Source organism: Lemur catta, chromosome 13, assembly GCF_020740605.2.
Source record: "Lemur catta isolate mLemCat1 chromosome 13, mLemCat1.pri, whole genome shotgun sequence".
NCBI classification, from domain to species: domain Eukaryota; kingdom Metazoa; phylum Chordata; class Mammalia; order Primates; family Lemuridae; genus Lemur; species Lemur catta.
The window spans coordinates 63,017,103-63,044,312 of NC_059140.1; the positions used below are offsets into that span (position 1 = coordinate 63,017,103).

The 27,210-nt window shown below is 36.6% G+C and overlaps 1 protein-coding gene across 1 annotated transcript; it reads right to left on the reverse strand.

Annotated features, from left to right (window-relative positions):
* Positions 1–27,155, reverse strand: VPS36 (vacuolar protein sorting 36 homolog). Its single transcript, XM_045567288.1, has 14 exons — positions 26,952–27,155; positions 19,485–19,553; positions 17,763–17,833; positions 15,257–15,371; positions 14,105–14,194; positions 13,295–13,381; positions 9,943–9,975; positions 9,747–9,824; positions 8,978–9,112; positions 7,631–7,696; positions 5,522–5,586; positions 4,830–4,914; positions 3,447–3,523; positions 1–3,352 (listed from the first exon to the last, which is right to left on the reverse strand). Exons 1-14 carry the CDS (start codon positions 27,045–27,047, stop codon positions 3,259–3,261), a joined length of 1,161 nt encoding a protein of 386 aa, XP_045423244.1. The 5' UTR covers positions 27,048–27,155; the 3' UTR covers positions 1–3,258.
* Between the last annotated feature and the right edge of the window lie 55 nt (positions 27,156–27,210).

Below are 27,210 nucleotides of genomic sequence, written 5' to 3' on the forward strand. Positions count from 1 at the left end.
TTCATTCACTCAGTAAATATTTATTGAATGCTTAGCATGTGCCAGGCCCTGTTCTAGGCTCTGAGGATAGATCCATGAATAAACCAGATAAAAACCTCTGCCCTTGTGGAGCTTACACTCTAGATCTATCATAAGGGATAGGATTAGCAATAAATATACATAAATTCAACCATACCTAATGGCAAAAGACACACACATTTAAAAAGTGTAATTATTAATGCTATAAAAGTCAAATGTTGATATGTAGTTAATATATATTATACTTACTATATGCATAATATATTCATACCTACACTCCCCAGGGTTTTAAACTTTAAGACTATAAAGAGAATTTTATTGGCAATTTAGATTTTCAAGGATCATTTTGAGCATGCTCGATTTTGTCCTTAGGCACAGTCTTTAAAACCTAACCACTTTAAAGCTGTGACTCCACTGTACCAAAATGAAGACTCTCAGACTGTTGGACAAAAGAGAACCATTTTAAGTACTTGAGCATGAGATTAATGACATGAGAAATCCATGTTCTCTAAGATTAGTCTGGTAACAGGGAACAAGAGAAAGTACATTTATATGAATACACATGGTTGATCAATGGTGAAATTCACATCAAGAATTTTAAAATAACCAAACCAATTCATGACTCATTTACTATCCTTTTAAGACAACTAAAATAGTAAGAGCTTGATGTCATATTTATAAGCAACTCTTGATTATAAAATCTAAAAGAATTCTTAACATACTGGCTTAGTATGACCAAAGGTTTATCATTTTCATATATTTTTCAAAGAGTATTTAAAAAGAACACCAAGTTAAGAAAAATCGTTTTAAAATTTTGCAATAATTTTACTTTATATACATTAATACCAATCATTTAACCCTGAAAACAATCTTCACTTGTATGATGTAAAAAATTTGTTTTTGACAGTAAATGACTAGAAATATTCCATTACCATAAAGCTATAAAGAGATTCATGCTCCTAAGAGCAAAGTTAGGAAAACAAAAGGAATAATTATACCAGTGATAAGCACCAAGACAGAACTTTTTTGCACTTAGGGCCTGATTGGTTGTATTTAAAAATAACCTTTACGTTACAGGGAAAAAAACACCTTATTTGGCAAAAAAAAAAAAAAAAAAAAGGATATAAATACATACAAAAGTCTGGAAACAGTAAAGAATGGCCACTTTAAAAATGACAAAATCAATCATACTTGTTTTTTAATTAATGTGACATTTGCAAAATATATTCATATGTTACTTTTGTTCCTCCATAGTTCACCTTACACAATTCAGATTGCTCCATTTTTGTTAATCAGTTGTCACACTAAAGTAAATAAATATGTTGAATTATGTAGGTTTGCAGCAATGAATCCAAACCATTAGAGCTAGATCTAATAACTCCAATAATCTTACTTGCAACTCATTCCATCTGGTGAAACAGATTATTGTTTATCTTTGTAAACTTTTAAAAACCTTAGCCAGGTGAGATATTGTGTGTGTGTGTGTGTGTGTGTGTGTATAAGTTTGCCAGAGCAGTGTGAGAGTGTGAGTGCAACCCAGAGAGAGGCAAGACATGCAAACAAACTTACACAACGGTCCAACTAACCCCTAAAGACTTGGGTGGCCAGATGCTGAATTACCCCCAAAATAAACCTGAGGCTGAGCAATAGGGGGAATCAGGGGATCTGTCACCACAATGAAGAGGCAGTGACAGGTTTAGAAAATGAAGACTAAAGCAGGATGTCTTGGCCACAGCATTCCTGTGACACTGGAGGACACAAAGCAGCAACAGTGACTTTTCAGGCAGGGATCAGGGATTGGGATCCCCTGGGTCTGCAGCTGAGGGTCCGTAGCACTCCCCCAGAGGTCATTTGCAGCAGCCTCCCGAAGTGGCTCTCCCTCCACCTCACGCAGTGACAACGTCTTAGGGGTCCTAGAATGTGACCCTGGGCATCCCTCCTCCTAGTCCCAGGGGTTCTCCCAATACACACAGTATCCCTTCCAGAGGCTTGGGCAAAACCATCATTACCCTTCCACTTCTAACTCAGTGTCATAAAGGGATTCTCCTATCCTGTGGGGTCCCTGAGTTTGAGGTAATGCCAACATACTGCAGGCAGCAGCACAGTAATGTATGAAGTCAGGCAGTCCACTTTAAAACTCAAGCAATCTACATGCAGTATTAGGCAGTTTCTGTTATCTCAGTAAGGCTTTTACTGAAATATTTTCCCCACACAACTTATAATGTATGGGGCATAGAAAAAAATATTGCTGGAATATGACAGATTTTTTTAAAGTTCAGTGTTGAAACTCCTTAAAGGAAAGAAAAGGAGACATATTACGTTTCCACTTCTATTTCCTGTCTGTGGCTTTGAGGTAAAAGAGCACTAAGGTTCCTGTGAAGCTATTTAAAGGTTGCCTCTGCCTTTCCACATGCACAACAATCCTAGGGAATTCCTGAGCTGTTTGCCTCCCAAATTTATAATCATAACTCTGGGCATGTCTATACAGCTTTCTAATTCAGTTTCAAAATCCACAGCACTTTTTAAATAAAATGACACAGTTGCATTCTTTAAATGCTAGCCATGAGATCATCACTTAAAAAAATGAAAAGAAGCTAGCTGGAGTATATAGTAAGTCAAATAAAATTCTCTCCTTTCACAGAGGTGTTTTATTTGATCTGTTGAAGACATGCCTATGACTGTTTCTAAAAGCTCCTGGGAGGAGCCTCTTAAGGCATGCTACAGTTTGATATTTTGTTCCAAGGTTGCCAGGTTCTTAAACTGCCCTGCAGGGTATGACTTCCCTCATGAAAACCCACCAAAATGGGCACAACAGGCCCAGAGAAAAACCTCATTTATAATCCAGTGAATTTTAGTCACACCAAAATAATAAGCTAACCTGGTCCCAACATGCCACTTCTCTTTTTCTTCCCTGCAAAACTAAATTCCCTTCTTTATAGAATGGTTAGATGTGAGGATCAAGTTAAAATCTACCATATTTCAAGTTAAACTCTGAGGGTTCTGCACAGCTATGGCATGATTTTAAATTCATATTGGCATTCATTTTTCTGTATTTTCCTATATGTATCCTAAATAAGCTTCCTGGATCATAATATTTAGGGAGAAATTAAGAAAGTTTTATATTCTACTGCGAAGTTCCAATAAATTCTCAGGTGATCAGGGTTTGTCTCTTAGTTCAATGTCATACAGCCTCTACATGACGCAAGCACATGGACAAAAGGGATTTCAAATATAAAACCCTTAGCTCTGTGTCATAAATAAATTTGGGTAAAAACGCAAGCCTTCCACTGAGTCATCTCGGCAAAGATGGCCCATCTTCTCTGCAAGCAGCAACCTAAAAAAAAAAAAAGGAAAAAAACACAATTATCTGTCCATGCAGAAACACAAACACACATGATGTTGAAATGGAGGGCAAGGATCTTACTTACCTTTCTTTGGCCAGGAGGACAGACATTCCCACAAGCTTAGCAAACTCTTCTGATGTTAGGGATCCCTTTTCTGAAACCTAACAGAGAAATACAGCAGGAAAAAACGTGATTAATTTAGGACACCTCGGTACTAACCTTAGGCAGAATGTATACCAGCATATGCAGGAAATAATTTACTGAATTTTCTACTAAAATCCAAAGAATATCCACTATAGAAGTCAGTCTTAATGCTTAATCCTACAAAAGTTGAAGACCCCAGAACAGATATACTAGAGGCTAATATATCAAGATGAAGCTCTCTACAATGCAACAAAGGCACTGTACTAAAGCCTATGAACTTATGAACTATTTGATAGTCTGAAAAGGAACATATAACAAATTCTAACTGAGCGTGTATTACATGCTCCAGTAAGGGAACCTATATATAAGTTTAGTTTAAAATATGTGGTAAAAATATCCAGTCTTGGGGGTTTTGTCTAGTTAAAAATGAGAAGTTTAATAAATATATTATTCAAATTATACTCACATAGCTCACCACAGAGGCTAGGAAGATAGTACTATTTCAAGTATCCTAATGAGAGGTACTGACAGTTTGGCCAGTAAAATCCATCTAGGCCGGGCGCGGTGGCTCACGCCTGTAATCCTAGCCCTCTGGGAAGCCGAGGCGGGTGGATCGCTCCAGGTCAGGAGTTCGAGACCAGCCTGAGCGAGACCCCGTCTCTACTAAAAATAGAAATAAATTATCTGGACAACTAAAAGTATATATAGAAAAAATTTGCCGGGCATGGTGGCGTATGCCTGTAGTCCCAGCTACTCGGGAGGCTGAGGCAGGAGGATCGCTTCAGCCCAGGAGTTTGAGGTTGCTGTGAGCTAGGCTGATGCCACGGCACTCACTCTAGCCCGGGCAACAAAGTGAGACTCTGTCTCAAAAAAAAAAAAAAAAAAAAAAAAAAAATCCATCTAAATTACAGTTGCTTTTCACATTTTTTGAAGTAATTATTTCACAAAACAACTTGTAGTGTTTTATAATGCTGTTTAAGTAGGTGTTAGTGAAAGAAAAATTTCAACTATGTTTAATATTCTGATTAACAAAGTTAGAAAGATGCTCTTAAAACTGAGCTTCAATAGAAAACAAGGCACCTCACTAATTCTAATTCTCCTTACTTATAAGATGTTACGAGTGTCAAAAAGTTTCAAAAAGCTCTCAGTGTATGACTTTGATTAATACTGATTCATTGTTAACAATAAGCCCTTTTTAATTGAGTCTGCAAATGTTACTTTTCAGTAAAGTTAAATTCAAAAGGAAATCCTGTTTCTCAAGTTGCTAAGCATTTGGGTCTTGGTGGCAAGCTCTAAAGACTGGAGGAAACCAGCTTCACATACTGTCTCCAGGGCTGAGGCCACCATTTCCTCTTCCTTGTGGGACTGAAGCTCAATCACCATGACGCCGCTGTCAAAAACTCGGAGCCTGAAAACCACAGGTGCAAGAACAAAGCAGGAATCATCTAGGATATTCAGCCGCTAAGGAGGAGCACATCTTTGTTACTTTCTTTGATGCCCAGGGATGAAGGCAAGATTAACACAAAACAACATTTAAAACCTATCCAACACAAGCAACTATGGCATAACTAAAAAGCTTATGAATAAGCAGATAATAAAATTATGAACTAGAATCTACATGCTAAATAAAATGTCTGGCTACCTTTTTTGTAACCTGAGGATAAAGAAAATAAAATTCACAGCTGAATATCTCCAAACAATAACACAAAATGTCCAAGGGAAGAGGGGCTAGTTCTTCTGACCTCATGGGAGGAGCCACATTCTTTTTCCTTCCCCTCAATGGACAAGAGTCTGCCTTCTAGCCTTTTAGAACATGCCCGGCCCTGATAAAGATGAAAGCTAGGATAACAGAAGACGCGTGTGGTGCCAGGTGAATCCTGCTCACAGATAATATAATTTCAAGAGGGCAACACTTTGGCTCAACACGCAGGATGGTAACCTTGGCTGGGCTTTCCCATCCACCTTGTGCGGAATCGTGGTTACAGGTGGCAAACTTCCTCCAGAGATTCCTTTACCTGAGAGGTAATTTCAGTGCTTCTAGCATCTTGCATGCATTCACTAAATCTTCTGGTGAGAGCAACTAATGGAGAAAAAAATCCAGTTTACACTGCAAATTAATAAAGTAATGCTATATAATTATAATGATCACTAAAACAGAAGAGGAAATCAAAAAATTATCACTTATCAAGGATTTCAGGTGACTTAATCATTGCAAGGCAAAGCAGATTAACTAAGTTTTCATTAAAGTAGTTAACTATTAACTAAGTATTCATTAAAGCAGTGCTAGCCCCCCAAAAATATAATGCAAGCCACATATGTAATTTTAAATTTTATAGTAGCCACATTTAAAAAGTAAAAAGAAACAGGTCAAATTTTTAACATGTATATTTTATTTACCCAATAGATTGAACATGGTACCAATTCAACATATAATCTATATAAAAATTATTAATGAGATATTTAACATTTCCTTATTTTGTACTAAGTCTTCTAAATCTGGTGTGTATTTTACACTTACAACACATCTCGATTTGGATGAACTACATTCCAAGTTCACATTCATCACATGGAGGTATTAATAGCTAGTGGCTACCCTTTTGGACAGTGCAACTTTAACAAATCAGCACAGTACAGTGGTGATAAGTACAGCTGTGAGTCAAACAGAATGGCACCAGAGCCAGCCCAGCCTGGGTCCAAATCCCTGTCAAACCACTGTCTCTGGGTATGGCCCTTGTCACATTATTTCATCTTTCTAAGCCTCAATTTCATAATTCCCAAATTATCCCCTACATGAGAACAATAAAAGTAGCTATATCACTGAATTATTGGGAAGGTAAATAAGGTAACACATGCAGAGTGCCCAGCAGATAGTAAGTACTAACTGATGGCGGTTATAATCACTATTCAAATAAAAACACACAGCAGAGGCTTAACTTGTGGGACTGGGGTGAGTCATTTGCATGGAGGTGACTGGTAACACCACAAGACTTTGTTTGATTGCTGGGGCACAAAGAGTACCTGGACAGAACCTTGGAGGCCAAGGATATCTGGATGTGAAGGGACAACGAGAGCTGAAGAATAACCACTGCTGATACACAGCCAAAGGGGCAGGGCAGCGTCCCCTCTGCATTACCTACCAGGTAATCAGTTAACCAAGTTAACTGAAGAGTTAGCTATCGCAGAGAAACGGCTTCCTGAGCAAGCTTACTCATCACAAGCCAGAGACAATTAGAGCTGAAAGGTATCACTCAGTCCAAACCCTTATTTTAAAGGTAAGAAAACTGAGTCCCTAAACAGCACTATTCATAATAGCCAAGATATGGAATCAACCCAAGTACCCATCTACAGATGAAGGGATAAAGAAAATGTAGCATATATACACAATGGGATACTATTCAGCCATAAAACAGAATGAAATCCTGTCATTTGCAGCAACATGGACAAACCTGGAGGATATTATGTTAAGTGACATAAGCCAGACAGAGAAAGACAAACATCACAGGATCTCACTCATATGTGGAATCTAAAAAAGAACAGTGGTTACGAGAGGATGGGAAGGGTAGGAGGGAGGAGTGGATGGAGAGAGGTTGGTCAGTGGGTACAAAGTTAGAGTTAGGTGGGAAGAATAAGTTCTAGTGCTCTATTGCTCTCTACACAGTAGAGAGACTACAGACAGTAACAATGCAGTGTATATTTCAAGAGAGCCAGAAGAGAGGATTTTTAATGTTGTCACCACAAAGAAATGATAAGTGTTCAAAGTGATGGATAAGCTCATTATCCTAATTTAATCATTATGCAATGTATACCTGCATTGAAATATCACATGGTGCCCCATAAAAATGCACAATTATTATGTGTAATTATAAATAAAAATAAAATTTTAAAAAGAAAAAAACTGAGTCCCAGAGAGGATAAGTAAGCTACTCAAGGTCACACAGCAAATCAGGAATAGAATCTACCCTCCTGGATCCCAGAGCAGTATTCTTTTCATTGTACCACACTGCTTCTCAAAATAGCTTTGATATTCACAACCCTTCCTCAAATTGTATTCATTGTAGGGAATTTGTATTATATCAAGAAAGTCTATATTTAGTTAAAAGAATATCTAAATATTCTATTCTTACTTCCATTCCTCGAGCTCGGTTTACTAAACAGTACACCTCTGTCAGTGACATTATTCCCCCTCGTTCCTGTTAAAATATGAAAAATTTTAAAAGTATTGTTATAATTAGCACCAGTTAGCATTTCTTAACATAAATCATAATCAAAGGGAAATCAGAAAATTTCTTAAGAAGCTTTGAAAAACTGTATTTACACACAGGAGAACCTATTCATATACCACAAAGCACTTCAAATTCAATATTTGGACTTTAATGTCATTATTACTATTTTAACATTTACTTAAACGAAAAGAGGGTTTCTATATCATGTTTCAAAAAGTACATTTAAATGTTTTAAGTTATTCCAGCTAATAAATGAGGAAAGCATAGAATTAAATAAGAATATCACCATTTTGCAACCCCTAATGAAGTAACGGTTCTAGGTAATGACTGTCAATGGCTGCTAACATCACACACACACACAAAAAAAACAATCAGACTTTATGCACCTCATGATGGATGTGCACAATGCCCTCTGTAAAATATTTTTGCCAGCAAAAAAAATGAATGGACTTTTATTTATAACTATTAGTTTATAGGAAATACAAGGGACAGGGAAGCACACTTTATAAGATAAACACATTGTGGGGTGGCAGGTAGGAGAGATGGGGAAGGAGAAACCCATGGAATTAAAAAACAAACCAAACTTGACAGAAAAGTTGACTAACTGCAATGTATCCTGATTTAAGCAGATGGACTGTGAATACTAACTGGACATTTGATGATGTTAAGGAATTATTTTAATTTTTTAGATGTGGAATGGGATTATAGTTGTGTTTAAAGAAGTCTTTACCATTATAGTTATATACTGAAATATTTACAGATAGAGTGATATGATGTCTGGGGTTTGCTTTAAAATAATTTTGAGTGGAGGTTGGTATACAGATGAAGCTGGATGATGGGCACATGGGGATTCATTATGCTATTCTATTTTGGCATAAATTTCTGATTGCCTGAATACTATGTGACTAGAAGATGAATCTGTATTATGGAATTATTAACAGTATTATATAGTAAAGACTAGATATATGGAAATATATCTACACAAACATATATTTCCTTTTGAAAATAAGAAAAGCTTCATAAAAAATAGATTTAGAAAGTTATACATGTCTACGATGAAAACTGAAACAATGTAGAAGATTACAAACAATCCTAAGTACACTGAACTAATTTAATATTTCTGAAAGGCAAAAGTAACATGTCAGTTGACAATAACCACATCATGAAAGGAGTTATGTTCTTGTTAACATTTCTGATGACAGAATAATTTAACACAGTTTTAAAAGAACACTTAGGTCTGGTTTTTACCTCTAAAGGCACCTGCAATATTCCAGCCAGCTGTTTGGCCAGTTGCATGTGGTACTGTGTGCCTGAGCCGTAGGTTTCCCTGGTAACTGGGTTAGCTATTCCCATGCTCAGCAAGTAGGATTTAAACCTGATGGTCTATAACAAGAGAGGAGAAAATGCACAAAAAGACTATGCAGAATTAGCCTCCCCACCCCAATAACTGAAATCTTTCCATCATAAATTCAATTCCACTCAATTATCTCTATATATACCCTTTTCTTCTACTGTGCTTCTGTGCTGTGAACTATAAGGGAGCAGATTTCTAGTAGTTCCCTGCATAAATCTAATTGCTCTCCTTCCTTCTATCCAGGTTTCTCATACGCCATTCACTTCACAAGTCTGGTGTGAGAGGAGACTTAGATAACAACTATGCTGTATTTAATGCTAACCAAATGATACAACTGAAAACTTAGGAAGGAAAATGGCTGTTAACAGAATGCAGACAAATTTAATGAAACAGACATCAAACTTAAGGATATGTATAAAACAGCCATCCCTTACACATCTCAGTATCTCTGTTTTCCACACTCCAAAAAAGACATGGAAATAACCTTTAATTCCAACAGAATTTTTATGGTTGACTTTTTCCTTTAGCACATTGACATAGCCCCTCAAGTCCCAAAAGAAATAAAACATTACATTGAGAAAGCAAACTGGTAAACCACAAAAACCTCACTGCATTATTTGTGTAATCCAGTTTCTAATGCCTTAAGAAAAGCAACCTATTTACCTCATCTTCTGTGATGTCACCTTGTTTGTCTTTAATTTTATTAGCAATTGATTTTGATAACTCCACCATTTCCTTAGCCTGTCAAATGAAAAGTAAAGACTGAAAAGAAATAGTCCCCAAAGTGTCTGCTCACAAAATATATTTTCAAAACAATATCATAATTGGTATGAATTTAATAGACGTAAATGACATATACCTTGATCATTAGTTTGCTGAGGTCTTCAAAGGCCTGGAATGAGAAATGAGTTTTGGTTGAAATCTGTCTAAAGAATCTAAAATGTTTTAAAGCAATGAAGCACCTTCTATTTTTCCCTATGATAAAAATTTATGAAATTTTCTTACAAATACCAATTTATTAATAAAATATTTATATAAGTAATCAGTCTACCTTATTATAAAATTTCAGTTTAGCTAAGAAACCATAAATTTTCCAAAACAAACTGCAAAAAAAAAAAAACTTCAAGTTTTCAAAGAGAAAATTATCATTGATTAAATAAACAAAAGGTGACATAACTAATAGTTCAGAAAATTTTATTTACTGTTATTTCACACAAGTAAGAAAATCTGTCAATGGTTTTTCCTAAAATCATTTCCTGATAGGAAATAAAAAACCAAAGGCACTGCAAAGCTTTCCTGGTTGAAAATGACAATACACAGCTGCAGGAATACTTCTTTAGGCACAATAATTTTGGCTTTAATATAAAGCAGATGTGATTTAACTGAAACAGCAAGCCTCAGCCTCTGAATATTAAACACATTATACCTGTAGCTTCAGATGTGGTGGCTATCACAAAAGAAAAACTTTCACATATCACCAAAACGAATCTAAATAAAACCCATCAATTATTTACTTTACTACAGCAAGTATCCACTTCAAAGGCCCTTGCAAGCTTAATCAGACAAATTTCTAATAAATTATTTCAAGTTACCAAAAACATACTGCCAGTGCAGAATATGTTGTCTAATTAATGTGCACGGATGGTATTTTTAAAAACCAAATAAGCAACTTGTCATAAGCTGAAAAGTCGGTTTACACAGCGTTCTGATATATATAATGGTGGCTCCGATCTGCTTATGCCCATCTGCAGGAAAGTATTCCCCACCTGCAAAAGGATTTTGCCAGAAGAATAGTGTGTTGTGAATTCTTATGGCCAACTCACTGAGGCTAATACTGAAAACAAAGGGGAATGTTCACACACCTAACAGGAATTTCCTCAGATAAACAAAAGGCTGAAACACTGGCTTCTTATCAGCAAGAGCCAGCAGATGCAGGAAACCCTTTGTGAGAAACTCTGGGCACCAGCTCTGAAACTAAGTCAATGCTAACATTTAAATGGAGGGCAAGTCACATACCAAGCTAGTTTTCAAAAGTAAAACACATGAACATTTTAGTTTGGATATATAAAATATTAATAGATTTCTTTTACCTGTGTAAAGAAAACTAATAAGACAACACTATTAAAATTTTACGTGGTAAATAATTTTATTTGTTGTATTATATTTTTGCAGAAAAAATGTTAAAATAATAAAGTTCACATGGAATACATAAATTAGCCCTTATTGCTTATATAATCAATAAAAATATAGTAAATATTTTAGTGCCTTGAAAGAATTGTCTATAAAATATTTTAAGTAATTATAAAACACAAATAAGAGCTTCCTTACTTTTATTTCTATTATTCTAAAATTTGGAATTAGCCAACTATCAAAAACTGGGTGGAAAAACTACAATAAAAATTAAAGCAAAATAGATGCATATAACCATTCTATTATTTTATCTGCCAGTTTATAGAACCTTCTATCCCTCCACCACACCCATAGTCAAATTGCCACTACAATTTTGATAAAAATGGCACCTGTTTTAAAACCATAATGTACCTTCTTAAGGTGAGTTATAGCATTATTTCTTAGTGACTTTCAGTCATTATTTTGGTTATTAGTTTCAGTGACTATTAATATATTCTTGAACTGACTCCTGATTCTGTGCCTTTGCATATTCCATTCCCTCTACCTGGATCCCTCTTATCCCTGCTGGTTATCTGCTAGAACCTGCTCATCTTTCAGGCTTTGACTTCCATGTTCCTGCTGCTAACAAGCCTTCCCTGATGCCAACAGAAGTTAGAGGCCATGTTCTATGTCCCTACTGCAGCCTGTACTTTCTCCTCACAAGGAAATTCTCCCATGGCAGACAATGCCTCTTTGCCTGCCTATGTCTGGTGCATCACCACAGTATCCACAGCCCCTGATGTAGGGCCCAGCACAGAGTAGAGAGAATGACTTCCTGATGAATAAATCAATGATCTGCGTGATAGAGCACAATGCTTGGGTAGAATCCTCTGAGCTATGGGACTCCGTGAAAATTAGGCAGAAACAGAATAACTTATTTCATAAATTAAGAAAAACACTATTTTGAATATAACACTAAGTTATAATGGCAGCAATCAAAAAAAGGAATACAAATAACACAAAATTATTTCACTGCTCCATGCCATCTCTGAAAGTGGCAAAACAAAGATGATGACAATGGGTGTTGCTAAAAAAGGACAGAAACAGCACCTTCTGGGTGGCGATGCTGCCTACTGTCAGCACCTGTAAACTACCTGCAAACCAGGAGACCTGGGTTCTCATCTGCCTGGTTCCAAATCTAGTCACTTGCTCTGAGACAAATACCTTCTCTGGGTAATAAGAACCCTTCTAACGCTAAAATGAGGGAATTTTATGGGAATAGAGGGCTCTGAGGAGATGGTGACTGTGGCAGCATAGTTTCTGAATTTCTCAAAATCACAATATAAAAACAGAAGGATTCAGAGGAGATGGTGACTGTGGAATTTACCTTACAAGTCGTTATAAAACACTAAAGAATTATTTTATAGCATCATTTCATAAAAATTCAAGACCATTTTTATATAAACATGGAAAAACCAATGATATGGTTAGATGTATTAACTAATTATAGAATTTAATGCATAACTAGTTTTCTTAACTAGAGTTCTTTCCCTGTCACTTGAATTTCCTCATGTATGATGAGCCTTCAGAAACACTGCAATGTACATGCTTAGGTTTTCTAGTAGAAGTGGTGGGCTGTCTGGTTTGAGCCATTCTTACTGTGTCTGGTGCCCGAGTGGTCATAAGCATAAAACTGTGTGGTGTCTGGCCAGGGACAGAGGCCACAGAACACCATTTTTCTGTCAACTAGCTTAGCCAAACTTCCAAAATAATGATACAGAGGACCTTGAGCTCATTAGGAATATCCTCCAATCAATTCCATCTAGACTTTAAAATTTACACGCAACATTCTGATGTTTTCTAACAAAAAACAAATTTGTGTTTTTTATTTCTTTTTAGAAAAAGCTTTTTAAAACTTGTTTTGGTTAAACTCTGCCAACCCAAGGTAGATTTGTTAAAGGGAATAAGAGGCTATGTAGCTTCAGGCAAACTATTAATAAATATACTCCAAATTATAGAATGAAATTAATCACAGATGTATCCAAATGAACAGATGCAAATGGCTGGAAAAGATGGTGAACCAGAACTTGTTTAAGAGTTACCTCAGAAATGTTTTTGTCAGTTTCTTTTCTTTTTTCTTCCAGTTTCCTTTCAATACCTACAATTCCTACAGCCCTTATTCTTCCTGGCTGTAAAAAAAGGTAGAAAATAAAACATACAAAATAGGAAGGAAACAAAATCTTTTGTAACCCACCCCATTGTGTTTTCAATGGCGGGAAAGGACTCACAAAGAACCAAAGAAAAACAGCATACAATTACAGCTAGCTTCCTTTCAAAACATTTGTTTGTTTTTTGCTATATGTAATGATCTTCAAATTATTAAGGAAAAACCAAATATATAATAAATGGCATATTTACTTTGCATTTTAGATGTAAATTAAATTTTCTATTCCTTTTTGTTCTTTGGCAAGGTATTATGTATCACATATTTAATAGGGCCTCAAATTTACAGAAAATTATAGTTAAAAATTCTGGTACTTAACAGCTATTATCCAAGCTACTTTTACACATTTGAGTGCCTGTCTATACTTGGTGATTAATTTAGACTAGCCTGGAAAATATCACCTGGCTGCACTATCTATTTTCTCAAATGCCACACTAATTATGAAGAACAGAATGCAAGTGAAATCTAACTTCTACCACCTTCAAAATTACTCTGGTAAGCAGGCATTTATATTTACTAAGTCTCTACTGTCTTTAGAGCACTAAATTAGTGCTGTGAAAATAAATTTTTTATCAGAATACCATTACAGGATTTTGTTTTTGACAAGTTCTATAATCACAGTCTTTTTCCTACTGAAGATGTAAGTACAGAGTTGAAGATACAGATGAGCAAATATTTTTAAAAATACCTGGGGTCCTCTATTTGTTTGTAATGACTGGGAAACTGGCACATTCTCCCATCTTTTCTGTGTCATTTCCTCTGATAAACGCCTGTAAAACTGTTATGCAAATACACACACTTCAAATGAGTCACTCAGGTTGTGGTATCCTCACACAAATCATTACTTAACATTTCTTTAGTTTAAAGGTATGTTCAGTCATTTGCAACAAGCCTAGAATTCTCAGAGACATCAAAGGAAATCAGAGGAAGTTCTTTTCTTGGATCAACTTCAGAAAGCACAAAGGAAAAAAAAAAAAAGAAGGAATTGACCTTCTATAGAAAGTGGACTATTCTCAACAAAGAGATGAGTGACAATGAAATAAACAGACTTACTTTAAACAATCCTGTATATGTGGATTGTTTTCAATCTACAGTGAAACAAACATAGTACCAGGAAAAACATGCCGCTATTTTCCATGAAGGAAGCAGAGAATAATCTGTCTAGTTAAAATCTGAAGCCAAAACATAGGGCCAAAACATGCCCATGCCCATGAAAAATCAAATATATTTTTCAACAACTGTGAGAATGACTCAGTCAGTCACTCATATTTTAGTGACTACTGTGTGAGGAACACTGGGTGAGGTACTATAGAAAACAAAACATATATAATTTATTATATTGATGGGGAGAATAAAAACACACTTCTGAGTGTATTAAGAATAGATGTATAGCAACTTATTAATCAGAACATATAAAATATTATTACTATATTATACTGCAGAATAAGTACTTTAGTGACTAGAATTATATGGAGTTAAGATAAACTGCTTAAGTTGACCAAACTTTCAGATACTGAGGTAGTTTAACATTTCACTGCATTTATACTCTGTCCCTTTAATCTAACTATACCATTAAAAATTTTACCAGTAGCCAAATATTTAATAGCATATTTCCAGCCTCTGCTCCCTGTGACCACATCCTGCTTTCCAATCCCACTGAAACCTAAATCTTATATTCTCCATTCTCTGAAAAGTCTTTAAGATATAACAAAAATTTTATTGTAAAAATATGATGAAACCTGGTATATTGTATAATAATGCTTTCCACTGTATTAACAAATCACAAGAAAAATACACACACACCCCTTTCTCGCACAATTTTATTCATATAGAAACTTACTTCAATCTGGCCATGTTCTTTGAAGGAGAGTTTGACGTAGGAGTTCCTACTACTCTGGAATGGGCCAGGTTCTTTGTTAGGAGGAGCCGTGTGAAGATGAACCACTATTTTGGCACTGAAGAAAGAGCAAATATAATGTATTTAATTGCCTTAAAAATCACTAATTCTATTTTCATAATTTTTAATATGTTTCAAATCACTCTTAAAATTCATGCAGAAACAAAGAACAACCTGAAAAGCATCCTTTTTTGAAGTTTGTGTTAATTCACCATTAATGAAGCTTTCAAAAATATCTCTTAAGCTATGAACCAAAAAGTTTCAAGTTACTAACTCTATAGATTAAATTAAAATGTGGTTTAGAAAATATGTTCAAAATAAACTTGCAAAATTCTGAGTAGTTTATGATGAGGGTTTTCCATCTACAATCATCCCCAAAGGTTATCAGGGGGCCTATATTACTGCCAAAGCATACTACCTTACTCAATGTGAAAACAAAATGTGAAAACTTATCTGTAAAACCGGCCAGCTGATATTTTATTAAAACTCCATCCAAAACTAACACTCTACAGTGTCATTTGTTGGAAAATGCCACTTGATCACAGTATGATGTAGAAAGATACCCAATAACAAAAACAATTCTCAAATACTGCTGCTCTAGGAACACAAACTACCATTATCTTTATGACTATGATTATCTTCTATGCTATTAAAACTACTACTGTATTTGTTCAGCTTTATAAGTCTGTTTTCCTCTTTTTATCCAACCTGCTCAATAAGCACTCTTTTATAAAGATTAGGGAAACTAAAAACTCATAGTCAAAATATCCTAGAGCTTTTTCTCTATGATCACATTATAGGTACATACCTGTTACTCAATTTTACTTTTTTCTGTGCCCATATGGTTGCCTAAATACCACTATAAAACTGGAAAACCTGGTGTTGGGCCTCCTCTACATAACGAATTCTCTCCTTAGTGAACTGGGGCCAGCCTTGTGAGCACTCTTCATCTATTCCCTTCTGGTAAACATCTTTAAGTGAAGTGAACAAATAAACTACACGAGCAGAGTCAGAGGACTGTCTGAAATAAATCTTCAAGTAGAACAACAAAACTATGACAATTATGGTAGGGTGGCTGAGCAAAAGCATTTCACAATCTTTGAAACTAAAAACCTCAACCATACTATCAGATTTTGTCAAAGGACACCCAATGAAAAGCTAAAAGACTATGATACAAATAAAGTTTAAAAATCCCAAAGTAAGCATAAAAAAATTCATGACACATTTTTCATATATTCTTTTATTGAGTCATTCAATCACTATATTTCACCAAATTTGAAATCTATGAACTGAAAGATGTTGAGTTCAGAGACATTAAAAGGTCAAAAAATACACATTTTTAAATCAATATGGTAACTCTTTGAGGGGCTGGGAACTAAAGAGAATATATGAGAAAAGTTAACTCGGCATATTACTGAATTCCTCCTCACTGGAAATGTTTAAAAAATAAGACCACTAATGTGAAGGCAAATATTTTAAATATTTTTGTTATAGAGTTTAGATTTCCTTGGAACACACAGAGGAGAATTCAAATGATCTGGAACAACCTTAAAGTTTAGTTTCTAGAACTTGATAAGAGGGAGAAAAATGACAACGGGGAAAATATACATTATAGGAGCAATCCACTTTTAAAAATCTATGGCTTATTAATCAATTCAAAATGTGTTAGTTTCTCTTGCGTCAAATAAGCAATATTTTATGGTAACTATAACATTATGATTAAGGCATACATTGCATGTCCAGTGAAGTTCAACATTGTTTAACCTCTCTCTGTTGAACTGCCTAGTTATGCTAAACCTAAAGATGAGCATACATAAGAAAAAAAATTCCATGCCAAAAATATTTGTTCATAAGTCTTCTCAATTACATGTACTTAAAATATAATGCCAAGTTTTTGGTACATTTGAGTTAACAGGAATATCTGAACTTATGCCTTTACACCAGGGTGGCCACATCTCCTGGTTTGCCTGGGATAGTCCCATTTATGCTCATTACCCTGTTCTAATTGTTCACTGTACCCCTTATTATTCTTACAAATGTCCCATTATGCACAATATCTATTATGATATACTATTTAATCCTGATACCTGAACAAGTTGAACTTGAGAAAACAAACTTAATGACCAGCTAGAAACAGGAGCAAAGTCAGTTATTTTTGTCAGTTGGGTTATTTCTGATTTTAAGTATGAAATGACAGGTATACAGACATGTGAAAGCAAAATGTCTGTGGAAATATGTCCAGTGATAGCTGGGCCACAATTCTTTATTATGTCCCATGTACAATAAAACAAGGTCATTATAGCAAACCTTTGTACTTTATCCATGCTTTAAGAATGACTTTATACATCAATAAGTCTGAGGTAGGACCATGCCTTAGGCGACCTCCTGACCAAAACAGCAGGACAGGAAATATTTTTTGTGAATAAAGACTGTACTATATAGACCTCACCTCTTCCCAATTCCGGCTGCCTGTTCTTCAATGAACACAATTTGGGAAAGAGGAATGGCCATGCAGCACTCCTAGGAGGAAATGAATAGAAAACAAGATCCATAACACTTATCAGAAATCCTTGTTTTATAGCTTTAGAGTGCCATATACTTTAATAATGAAAATAATGAAAAATTATATTATTTTATTCCTTTAATGAACTTAAGGAAAGATTAAATAAAAACAATATGGTGGTGGCATTTTGCTGCATAGAAGAACATAAGAGGTTTAAAAGCAGCTGTAACTACTTTTGTTTTTATCATAGGTGCATTTTCTAAGAAAAATATTTGTACGAAAACTTTTTACATGTAATATTTTCTTATATACAAAGCAAAAAATTTAAACCTTCATCAAAACAATTTGAAGGAGTACATTATATAGGTGATTTTTCATCTTCTTTATAATTTTCCATACTTCATCTATAAACACAAACAAAATTAGTTTTAAACAGAAAATATTGAATTAATTTCCCTTTGTTGGTACATTTAATTTCAAAAACTATTATACATGAATAGCATGTAATAGGTCTAAAGATTTCCCCAAATTGGCCTCTTTATACGATAATCAAAAAATTATTCTAAGATTAATTAATCAACATATAGTTTAAGTTTAATTAACCAACACACCCACCCCATCCTTCCCCAAAAGACTTCTTTCCTGAATGTACATTACTTTTAAAAGAATTAGACAACATTAACAGGCATGCATTATCAACAGTGGCAATATCAGACTTAGGGGACAAAAATTAGTTCCTGGGGAGCAAAAAGGTCAGATATTGCAATGGTTAACATATTTTCAAGGGCCACAGTACAGTATATATTAATAGTTTATTTGTGGTATTAAAATTTCATGAAGGGGAGCAATTAGGAAAATAAAAACATACATGAGATAGCTATCTAACCAGCCACACTAAGACTAATGTATATATACTTTCAAGTTGAAGCTCCTCAGAATAAAGATATCAGCTCTATATATGTAAAACTTTCTCTTCCTAAAAAAATTGGGAGGAGGGAGTGGCTTCTCCTCTTGCTGACTTAGAAGCAGTAACACCTAGCAATATCTCAATATTTAGGTAAAAGTACACACTTCACGGCAGACCTGTCCTCCTGATTCTCAACAACATGGGAGAAGCAGTAGTTTTAAGGACACAGGAGCCCTTTTTAAAGACTTCTCACAACTGATGAGAGAATTATTCCCCTGTTACACATGTGACATTCAGGTATGGACTAGGATTTGACTGGCATTTGCAAAATAGGAGTCACCATGATTCCCCATCCAGTAACTACACAGACTTTTCTGAAGCTGAATAAGGGACAACACCCTAACTCCTATCTCTGTACTCCACTCAGAAAAATCATATGGGACACACTTTTTGATACCCTGAAAAGCAAAATTTATTATATCCATTTATAGTTTTGCCAGAAAAGAGAAAGGAAAACTTCAGTGACTTAAAATCTACATTACAGCCAGGCGCAGTGGCCCACACCTATAGTTCCAGCTACTCAGGAGGCTCAGGCAGGAGAATCACTTGAGCCCAGGAGTTCAAGGATATATTGCGCTATGATTGTATCTATGAATAGCCACTGCACTCCAGCCTGGGCAACATAGTGAGACCCTATCTGTATAAGTAAATAAATAAACGAACAAACAAACCTACAACAGATGCAAAAAATTGTATCTTACATGATTTTTATGATCTCTCCAAATCAGTCGATGTGTACTAAGAAGGAGTGTCCCAGCATCAAATTTTATCTAAAAAGAGCATCACAAAATATTAATAACATGTCACTCAGTGTGTTCCAGATTTTCATCCTCATGAATTTTACAATACTAAGCCAATTATGTAAGTAAACATTTTTACTTTTAGAACAGGCTTATCACAAATCAAAGAGAAGCAATGCTATACACTTCATTAGCTATACAGCCTCTACAGAATTAGGAAAAGTGTAAACAACCGAGATGTGTAACAATAGAGGAGTGCTAAAATAAAGTATAATAAATCCATACTATGCAATCAATGCAGAGGTTAGAAAGAATGATGAGGTAGAACTGTATAGACTATCACAGAAGTCTAAGACTTCAAGTTAGTGGGAAAAAGAGCAATTTAGAGCATATCACATATGTTGTGTGTGTGTGTGCATACACACACATGAATAGTAGAAAAAGGTCTAAAAGGAACACACACTTACCTGTTAACAATCATTATCTCAGAAAAAGTGTGAGGGAATGGGTGGAAGGCAAACAAAGAGCCCATTTTTAACCCTACACTTCACTAGAGCATGAATTCATGTATAACACTCATATAACTGTTTTTAAAGAAGAAAATCCAGAAATAGAAACAAACACATACAAAAATAAATATGGATGGAGACTCAATCAATGGCACTGGGACAACCAGGTTGCCAAGCAGGAAAAAAACCCATAAAGTTGGATTTATACCTAATACATTGCACCAAAATGAATCTAGATGGATCAAATATTTGAGTAAAAAAAAAGAAAAAGGAAAAAAATTATAAAAGCACTAGAAAAAATCATGAGAGAATTTTTTAAACGATCTCAGAATGGAGAAGGCCTTTCTAAGAAGGAATTACACCCATTGGCATTAGAGGAAAACACTGATAAATTCAACTCCACATATCATATACAAATTTTTCATGGCAAAACCCACCAAGGACAAAGACAAAAGACAGATGGCAGAATGGAGAAGGCCTTTCTAAGAAGGAATTACACCCATTGACATTAGAGGAAAACACTGATAAATTCAACTCCACATATCATATACAAATTTTTCATGGCAAAACCCACCAAGGACAAAGACAAAAGACAGATGGCAGACTGAGAAAAATAAATGCAGCTCACATCAGCAATGAAGGGCTAGTTTCCTTAATATATAAAGCACTCTCACAAATCAATGAGGAAATAGCCTATAATCCACTAGAGAAATGCACAAAGACTATGCACAGAAAGCTGACAGAAAAGGAACTACAACTGATTCAAACACATTAATAGAGGCCCAACCTCCCTAATAGTAAGATAAAACCAATTAAGAGAACATTAAGATACCCCTTTTCATCCACGGGATTGGCAGAGGTCCAAAAGTTTGATAACATTGTGCTGGTAAGGCTGGGAAAACAGGCATTCTTATCCATTGCTGGAGGGACAAAATCTGTAGAGGGGTATTTGTTAATATCTATCAAAATTACAAATACACACATCCTTTGAACCAAGGGTACTTGGCACTTCCAGGAATTTATCCTAAAGATAAATTCACACGTGCAAGATGATATAGTACTGGGTTATTCACTGCTGTTTGTAAAAGCTAAAGACAGGAACCAATTCAAATGTCCATCAACAGGGAAATGTACACCCACGCAATGGATTACTGGGCAGTCATTAAAAAGAATATGGAGAATCTTTATATATTTATACTGTATTTGATAAACTCTGAGATACCAGTGATTTCCTGATTTCAAAATTGTTAAAATGTGGGGGGAAAAAATACACTTAGAATTGATGAAATATGGTATATTCTCCAGATACGTTATTAGGTGAAAAAAGCAGGTTCAGAACAGTATGCAGAGTACATTACAAATTTATATTTTAAAAAGGAAAAAACAATATATTTCACACAAATACCTACATATGACACAGATACATAGATCTCTCACTAGTGGCCTCTGAGGGAGAACTGGATGATGAAGAGGCAAGCGTAGGAAGATTTCATACTCCATCAAGGACTGGATGTTGGTGTCCCCACTAAATTCGTTATGTTGAAGCCCAGACCTCCAAGATGATGGCATTTGGAGATGGGGCTTTGGGGAGGTGATCAGGTTTAGATGAGGTAGTGAGGTGGGGTCCTCATGATGGAATTAGTATCCTCATAAGAAGAGGAAGAGACATGAAGGCTTTCCCTCCATTAGCACACACTGAGAAAAGACCATGTGAGCACACAGTGAAATGGCAGCCATCTGCAAGCCAGGAAGAGGGCACTCACCAAGAACCAAATCTGCGAGCACCTTGAGCTTGGACTTCCCAGCCTCCAAAACGATGAGAAATAAATGCCTGTTTTTTAAGTTGCCCAGGATAGAGCATTTTGTCATAACAGCTGAGCTAAGATATACTCTTTGGGAACTGTATCACCTATTCAAACTATAAATTTAAAAATGTTTTTTAAAACTACAGTAGTCACAAAAAAATGCCGGCTCGGTCTTCAGAACCAAATCTTTTAACTCTCATGATTTGTTATGATATCCTGAAAATTATATAAATAAGCAAATTTAACAGTTGGAATCCAAGAGATTAATGAATTAAACCCTTCATTTCTGTTAAAAGCATGAAATATATCAGAAGCTTCTATTAACTCTAATTACTAGAGAATAGAATTTGCAGTAAGTATGACTTGCTTGTATCCTTTCTAGGAATATTCAGTTATTTTAAAAGTTACAAGGCTGGTCCCATTTACAACACAAACTCTAAGGAAAGCGTTTGAGTGAGGGTCCAGTTCATTAAAGAAATAATGAAATTCTTCTGAGTTTAAAATAATGTGGTTAAAAATGTTTGTCAAGTAAATAACCAACTGGAGTATTATTATATATCATTCTTAAATAAAAATAATCATAAATTATGAGTGCAGCTGACAATACAAGAGACTCATGATATTAACATACAGTAGGAAAAAAATCCAAGTTTTACAACAGTATATATGGGATGATTACACACACAGAGAATATGTCAAAAGTAATTGTTTAGGGGGAGTAGGATTACTGATTATTTCAAGTTTCTTCTTTTGGCTTATCCATATTTAACAACTTTATTATTTATCTAATAAAATAAGAAATTTGTCACAAGAATATATAACTTCATGTAACTGAAATGTATACGTTATTTTTTGTTAAAGCAATCACACACAGGAACATGTGTCAAAAAGTCCTTGTTTAAAAATAACCAACACACTTTTAGACATATATTTTTAAAAATTGTTTTCTAAGAGTAGGGTCTGGCTGTATTATTAATGTTTTAATATTATTAAGTATTAAATAATGATATGGTTTATCAACTTTAAGGATAAGTACTGCTGAACCATTTAGTCTACACTTTGTGAACGACTGTTCTACCAAGACACTTCAACACATCAGAGAAGAGACCCTATGAGTTCCATGTTTTCCTCTGAATCAGAGGTAAAACGTAGGTACTCATAGCACTTAATACAGTTTGGCTTCAAATGTTTTGGTTAATCTCATTTATGCAAAACCAAATAATTGAGTTTAAGATATTTTTTAAATCTCTTTTTTGCCAGTGAGTAAACTTCCCTTTTCCAAAAGCAAATACTTTATTAACTTGAGAATACATGATGCTGCATTAGAACATGATAGTTCCAATTAAGAAACTTCGTATTTTCTCTTATTGAAATCCAAGCATATGGATGTTAATTTAAAGCTCAGGCCAGAATATGTTCCATAGCTACATCAATTAACAATGCACAAATGTTAAATGTTGCTGCTCTAAGTGAAGAAATTGTGTAATAGTTCCCTTCAGGGATTTCAATGGATTGTGATCTAAAGCTGATAGACAAGTTTAGGCTGGTTTGCGTCTATTACTCAGAGCTAGAATAATTTTAAATACTTAAAAGTTGACCTAAGGCACTCACTGAAAAGCTCTCACCCTATTTTTTTAATTGACATTTTTTTCTGTTATAAAAGGAATACATATTCATTGTTGAAAATCTGGAAAATATTTAAAGAAAAGTCTGGAAAAGAAAATGAAATCACTCATAATCACAGCAGCAAGTGTGTGTGTGTTTATATACACACATACATATATGCATAATCTTTAAACAAAATAAAATATTTATAGTTTTATAACTATAAACATAGTTATAAAATGTAGTTAGCAGCCTATCTTTAGCAATTCCTCATGCTAATTAGGGCATGCCATAATTTATTAATAATTAACCAATTTCTATGGTGCACATTCAGATTGCTTCCAATTGTCCCCTATACATAATAATATTAGATATAATATATAAGAATGCTGAGATGAGCATTCTCATATGTAATATCTTTATGCATCTCTGATTATTTCCCAAGGGTAAATTCCTAAAAGTGAAATAGTTAGCTGGAAGAGAATAAGCATTTTCTAAATCTTCTGGTATATGCTGCCAACTTGACACTTTACACAGTACTAAACTTCTTATTTTTTAAATTAGCTGAAGCTATGGAAGCGTCTGTGAAGTCAAACAAATGACCTGTCTACCTTACTTAACAAAACAACACATTATCCCGTCATAATGGGGCCATGAAAACTGTGCCTATATAAACGAGCAAGCATGCATTTATTCATGAGAGGCACTTGGGCATAGGAAAGACCAGAGTCCATTGGATCTGGTTTGGAATTCTAGCTCCACCCATCACTATTTGTGCGACCTTGGACAGCTCACAGTTTTCTTAATGTTCAACAGTGGGTCTCAGTTTCCTTCTCCTCGGGAGAATTAGCTATATTTAACATTTCATCAAGAGTGGCACTGGTGACCACCATATTTTGAAGTGCTGAGCACCAGCAATAAAGCACAGGCTTTGGCAGTCTGAGCAACAGAGATTTAAATACTATCTCTCTCTGTGGATCTCAGGCAAGTCACTGTATTTCTGTGTATTATATTCTCTTTCAGGAAAATACCTCACATTTCTGTTGAGAGGATTAAATGAGCTCATATATACAGCTCCTGGCACACAGTAGGTACTTTAATTATTCGGGTTTTTTCAAATGTGTCTCACATCTACAACAAGCCAGAAGGTACAAGGATGAGTAAGGCACATTCTCCACCCTCCAGGAGCATCTAACTGGTCTAGAAGACAACCATGTGCACACCTGCCCGGGAAACCTATGGAGGCTGCTATGAAGGCTAAGCAGTCCAGACTGCAGTCCCCAGGTCAAGGGTGCCAGTGAGGGATTCAGAATGGGAGACTAACTCGATCAGATCTGGAGGCTGATATGCAGCCTCCTAGCATCTCTAGCACCACATAAACTCTGGAAGCCACCTAGCAGTCGGAAGAAGCCAGGACATAGTACTTTCCCCCAGGAATCAGTCTGGCCCTCACTCAGTCCAGGAACCAAGTAGCTGCAGACAGCTCGGCGAGTGACTGAGTAGGACCTGCCCTGGGCACAGTGGTGAGGAGGCTCCTCTTAGAGCTCCATTCCAATTTCAAGCTTTTAAGAGACTTAAGAATTTTTGACTAGATCAAAGGGGCTAAACTAATTTTTTCCCATGATTTTTTTCTTAAACCTCTGACATCTATATACTTGTCTGCTAAAACAAGCAGCAAAAGTTTTAAAGGAAAAATTAGAATTTGTTGGTTCAACAATGCTTTTTTTAAATATATAGAGGTACCAATGGTTATGATTTTACATTGTTTTAAATATATCATAGCTGGCTCCATAGCTTAGGGGTTAGAGCACTGGTCTGTCTATATATCATAGCTATGTTGTCTGCCAGCAAAGGTATTCCTAATCTGTATGTTGGAGTTCCATGGAACAATAGAGTGCCATGCTCTGCAAAAGCATGACTTCCAGGGAGCAGCATTGGTGGAATCTTTGAGGACAGATCTGTCATTGTTGACATTTAGTTCCTCTTAGAGTGAGGGCAAAATCAAACCAGCTAAGGGAGGGGAGGTCAACTAAACTTCCTATTTAAAACAGTTCCAAAGATAGAAACTTGGTAAGAAAGAAAAAAAAAATAGCTTGTCACTCCAATTAAAGATGCAAGACCCAGCCTGGGTAACAGAGAAATATCCCAGCTCTACAAGAAATATTAAAAAATAAGCTGGGCATGGTGGCACATGCCTGTAGTCCCAGCTACTCGGGAGGCTGAGGCAGGAGGATCGCTTGAGTCCAGGAGTTTGAGGTTGCAGTGAGCTATGATGACACCACTACACTCTAGCCTGGGAAACAGAGCAAGCCCTTGTCTCAAAAACAAAACAAAACAAAACAAAACAAAACAGAACAAATGCAAGACCCAATTTGAGATCAAGGTAACAAAAATGTTAAGGCAGTAAATAAGGTTAAGTCCAAATAATTATTTAAGGAAACACCTTGACTCAATAACAGAAGCAACATACTCCATGAGAAATGGCCCCAGGAGATTCAGGGGGCCCGATCCAACGCCACCTGTGCCTGCAAGGTAGCTGTAAGCACAGACCAGGAAATGTATAGAGAGAAGTTCCTTAACAAAACGGCAAGAAAGCAGAGGTAACAAGTAAAAACTTCTGGAAACTAAAAATGCTTATGGGCGAGTTTTAAATTTTTTCTAATTCCAGTTTACACATTTCAATCCAAGATGGGATATTCTGTACTTTCACCAAGTATCCACCAACTGTTTACATTTCATATTTCTCTTCTCAATTTGCAAACCCATCTCCTAAGATTTGTGCTAGCCTTACAAGGCGTGGCCTACTGTAATACATCACTTTACAAAACATGTCAAAACTCCTTTTTAAAGAAATTACCAAAAAAGCCCCAGAACATAAGGCAAGGACATTCCAATGAGGAAGACACAGCAACCTCTTTCGGAAATCCTTTCAAAGCAATCTCATCTCTTAGCCCAAAGCAGCCAGACTAATCCCTCCGACTCCCATAAGGTCAGGGCAAAGCTACCGCAGGGTCAGGGAACGCAGAACCACAGCTAATCCCAACAAAAAGGCGGAACTGGGCTGTCCTCAGTGTCATTAGAGGTTCGGAAACCACGCCAAAGAACTCAGCTGTCCTTATCGCCACCCCGCCGCCTGCAGACGGACAGCAAGCCGCCTCCCAGGCGCACCCCGGCTGTGTCCCCCTCAGAATTTCGGGGGGCGGAGGGAAGTGGCCCCAATCCGCGCCTGCTGGGAACCGCTCCAAAGTTGGGCACGTCCCGGTAGGCTCGGCGGGCGCGGACGACGCCGGGGAGACGCCCGGGCGCCCCAGGCCACTGGCGACCGGCCGGCGGGGAGGGGACCGAGCGCGGCACCCGGCACACCGAGGCCGGCCCGGGCGCTGCGGGCCCTGAGCGAGGCCGGGGGCCGGGCCGGGCCGAGCCAGGACGCGCGCCCACCCGAGCCCCTTCCGCTTCCGCCAGCCCCTCGGGAGGGCCGGCCGCGGGGCGTGGGGGGCTCGCTGCCCTACCTTCTCCTCGCCGTCGTAGATGCGCACCCCGCGCTGCTGGATCACCAGGGTCTCGTTGATTTCCAGGAGGCCGCTGGCCCACACGAAGCGGTCCATGGCCGCCGCCCGGCCGGCCTCCGCCGCTCACCCGCTCCCTCGCGCCGGCGTTCCCGGGCCGCGAGCCGCGCGCCGGGCAGCCTGCGGCGCCCCCTGGCGGCGGGCGGGGCGGAGGCCGGCCGGGAGGGAGGAAGGGAGCGGAGAGCTCTGCGAGGGCCCGGAG

Excerpts from the sequence above, each read along its gene's own strand:
- VPS36 (XM_045567288.1), bottom strand. The coding sequence starts at position 27,047 with ATGGACCGCTTCGTGTGGGCCAGCGGCCTCCTGGAAATCAACGAGACC. Across the intron at positions 19,554-26,951 it reads TCTACGACGGCGAGGAGAAG|ATAAAATTTGATGCTGGGAC; the intron begins GTAGGGCAGCGA and ends TGCTCTTTTTAG. Across the intron at positions 15,372-17,762 it reads GCAGCCGGAATTGGGAAGAG|TGCCAAAATAGTGGTTCATC; the intron begins GTGAGGTCTATA and ends CTCTTTCTTCAG.